The 2,410-nt window shown below is 38.5% G+C and overlaps 1 protein-coding gene across 1 annotated transcript in view; it reads left to right on the top strand.

The window, feature by feature from the left end:
• LOC118417717 (chloride channel protein D-like) overlaps positions 1 to 2,410 on the top strand; it is a gene marked incomplete in the record, with an annotated part of 33,387 nt that overhangs the window by 28,041 nt on the left and 2,936 nt on the right. The window contains 1 exon segment of the mRNA XM_035823385.1: positions 1,119 to 1,255. Coding sequence (XP_035679278.1) covers positions 1,119 to 1,245 — 127 coding nt within the window.

Here is a 2,410-nt window from a genome sequence, read left to right as displayed (position 1 = left end):
ATTTTTTTGTCCCACTCAACTTGCAGCTGATCTGGAATGAAGGGGGAGACAAAGTCCGTGTACAACAACCGCTTTTGCATGCTCAACCCGTGGCAAGCTGTGTAAGACTAAGAGCAGGGCTAGACAAGTCGCACACTGCAGAGCCCATTGGACCTGAACGTCTGTCAGGATGAAAAGAACAAGAAGAAGGAAATCTGTCATTTTAAGCTTGCAAAAGACATTTTCTTCAAATTCATGTCATGAAGTTCTAATTTTGGGGGCAGATGAAGAATTTTTTGTCCGTCCCAACATTCCGGAGGGACATGGAGGGACAGGTCCTGGAGACAGCCCTAGTTTTGTTACTTACTTGCTTATATCTGGGTGAGGGATTCTTTGTGGGTTTTTTCAGTGATGTGTTCAGTTTTGAAAGTAGAGGTAATCCATATATGATAAAAGTGTTCCGTAGGATTTCCCAACCTCACAGGAAATGACCCTGTTGTCCTTGAACTTTGGCCCTTGACACAGGAAGGACTTGATGGGGTTCCAGCTGGAGGAGAGTCTGGGTCGCGTGCGGCAGGAAGTAACCTTAGCAACCAACATTCCCATGGAGATGGCCGAACACTGGATGTGACGCGCTCGCACCTCGTAATCAAACCCTCCCTTGCTTCTCTCCTTCTCTCTTTCAGGTGTGGCGGGGCTATGGGTCTGAAAACTCTGCTTAGAGACCAGCGCCTGATAAACGTTGGCTAGAGACCATCGCCTGTCTGATTCCTTGCTGGAGTGGAGTTGTGTGTTGTTGATGCTGTTGAATTTTCACTACCATTAAATTACAATCTAGAAGGTTGATTTGCTAATGTATTACTGCCACTAACATTGCTACTGATTCTGGCCATCACTCTGTGCATTCTCCTGTGTGTTTGTGACACTTGCAGGTTTATACATTGTACATACAAGCCACAAGAACAAACCAAAAACAACAGTGTTCAACATACACATCTCAGAGTGTAGACTTTAATTTTTTTTTTCTGCTCGGCCAAAATCAAAATCCAAAAGAAAAACAATTTGGCTAATTTTCCTCAAAAATCTCCCCAAAAATGAAAAATGATGATGACACCTTGACCCTGACCTATGACCCACAGGAAGGACTTGATGGGGTTCCATCTGGAGGAGGCGCTGGCGGCCATCTTGCAGAACCAGATGGAGCAGAACAACATCCGGGTCGAGATGGCGGAGGTCACCGACATGCCTAACAGCACGACGGCATGACGTCGCCATGGTAACATAGCGGTCACTATAGCAACATGGATGGTAACCATAGTTACGTGGTATTGCTGGAGTAAGATATCAGGGACCAGATATTTTAAACATGGATGCAATGTTCGTATTTATATGTGGACGTTCATTAGCCTTTTTAGTACTTGATTGTTTGTTCACTGACAGTAACTTTACAAAATGCAAAGATCACAAGGTTGTTGTCTCAACTATTATAGAGATTTAAGTTTATTATGTGCAAAATGTAAAATTTGATTATGTTTGTATGAAGGTGATGTGAATAAGTGTTTACGGTAATTTTAGTCTTGCCAAACGGGGTGAACTGTTTGCCCAATGGAACATAACAGAATCTACAAAAACTAACTAAAAAAAAGAAAAAGAAAACAAGGAATTTGTTGTCAACATTGATGATTGAGGGAGAGTAAATATCTATATATCTAAGTACTTTCTGTACTTAACGTTTATTACATATATATATATATATTGATATCTTTATATAAATGGAGAAAGTCAGTACAACACTTAGCTTTGAATACATACTGCAGATCTTTGGGGTCTTAACAGGGGGCGCTTTTGTATCATATCTAAATTTTAAACAACACATTTGCTTTCCAAAATGTGGGAATGGTATATTTCTAAACCCAATATATCAATTAATGGAAAAGCCTTTGATATCAAGCAAATATCAATTTGGAATTGTTGCAGAACACTAAATAAATCGTACAAGGTAACACATACCTGTGTACAGCTAATTAGACTGTGTTATGATAAATTTTATCTGAACCAAAAAATTGTCGTTGCTACAATTTTCAAAATGATTGTTAATTCTATCTGTGAAATTAAGTTACATTCAATTATAAGTAATGAATATAGTTGCTTTGAACGTAATGAAGGTGAATATGAAGTTGCCTGAAGAGGCTGTATTAATGTGTGCAATACACTCTAATTTAGAAAATGATAAATGCAATTGATTTTTAAGTATTTAAGTATCATTGTTACATAAAGCTCCGAAAGTTTACTGAACAATTCAAATTACAAACCTGCTGTGTTAATGTTAATTTGTACATGATTAAACAGGTGTAAGAAGTATTGTGTTGTTGATGACTAAATCAAAATGGTGTGAATGTACAGAATATATTCATCATACGAAATCCAACAC

The sequence above is a fragment of the Branchiostoma floridae genome, chromosome 6 (genome assembly GCF_000003815.2).
Source record: "Branchiostoma floridae strain S238N-H82 chromosome 6, Bfl_VNyyK, whole genome shotgun sequence".
In the NCBI taxonomy this organism is placed as follows: domain Eukaryota; kingdom Metazoa; phylum Chordata; class Leptocardii; order Amphioxiformes; family Branchiostomatidae; genus Branchiostoma; species Branchiostoma floridae.
Note: the sequence above shows the minus strand (reverse complement) of the source record. Positions and strands in the feature narration are given on the sequence as shown.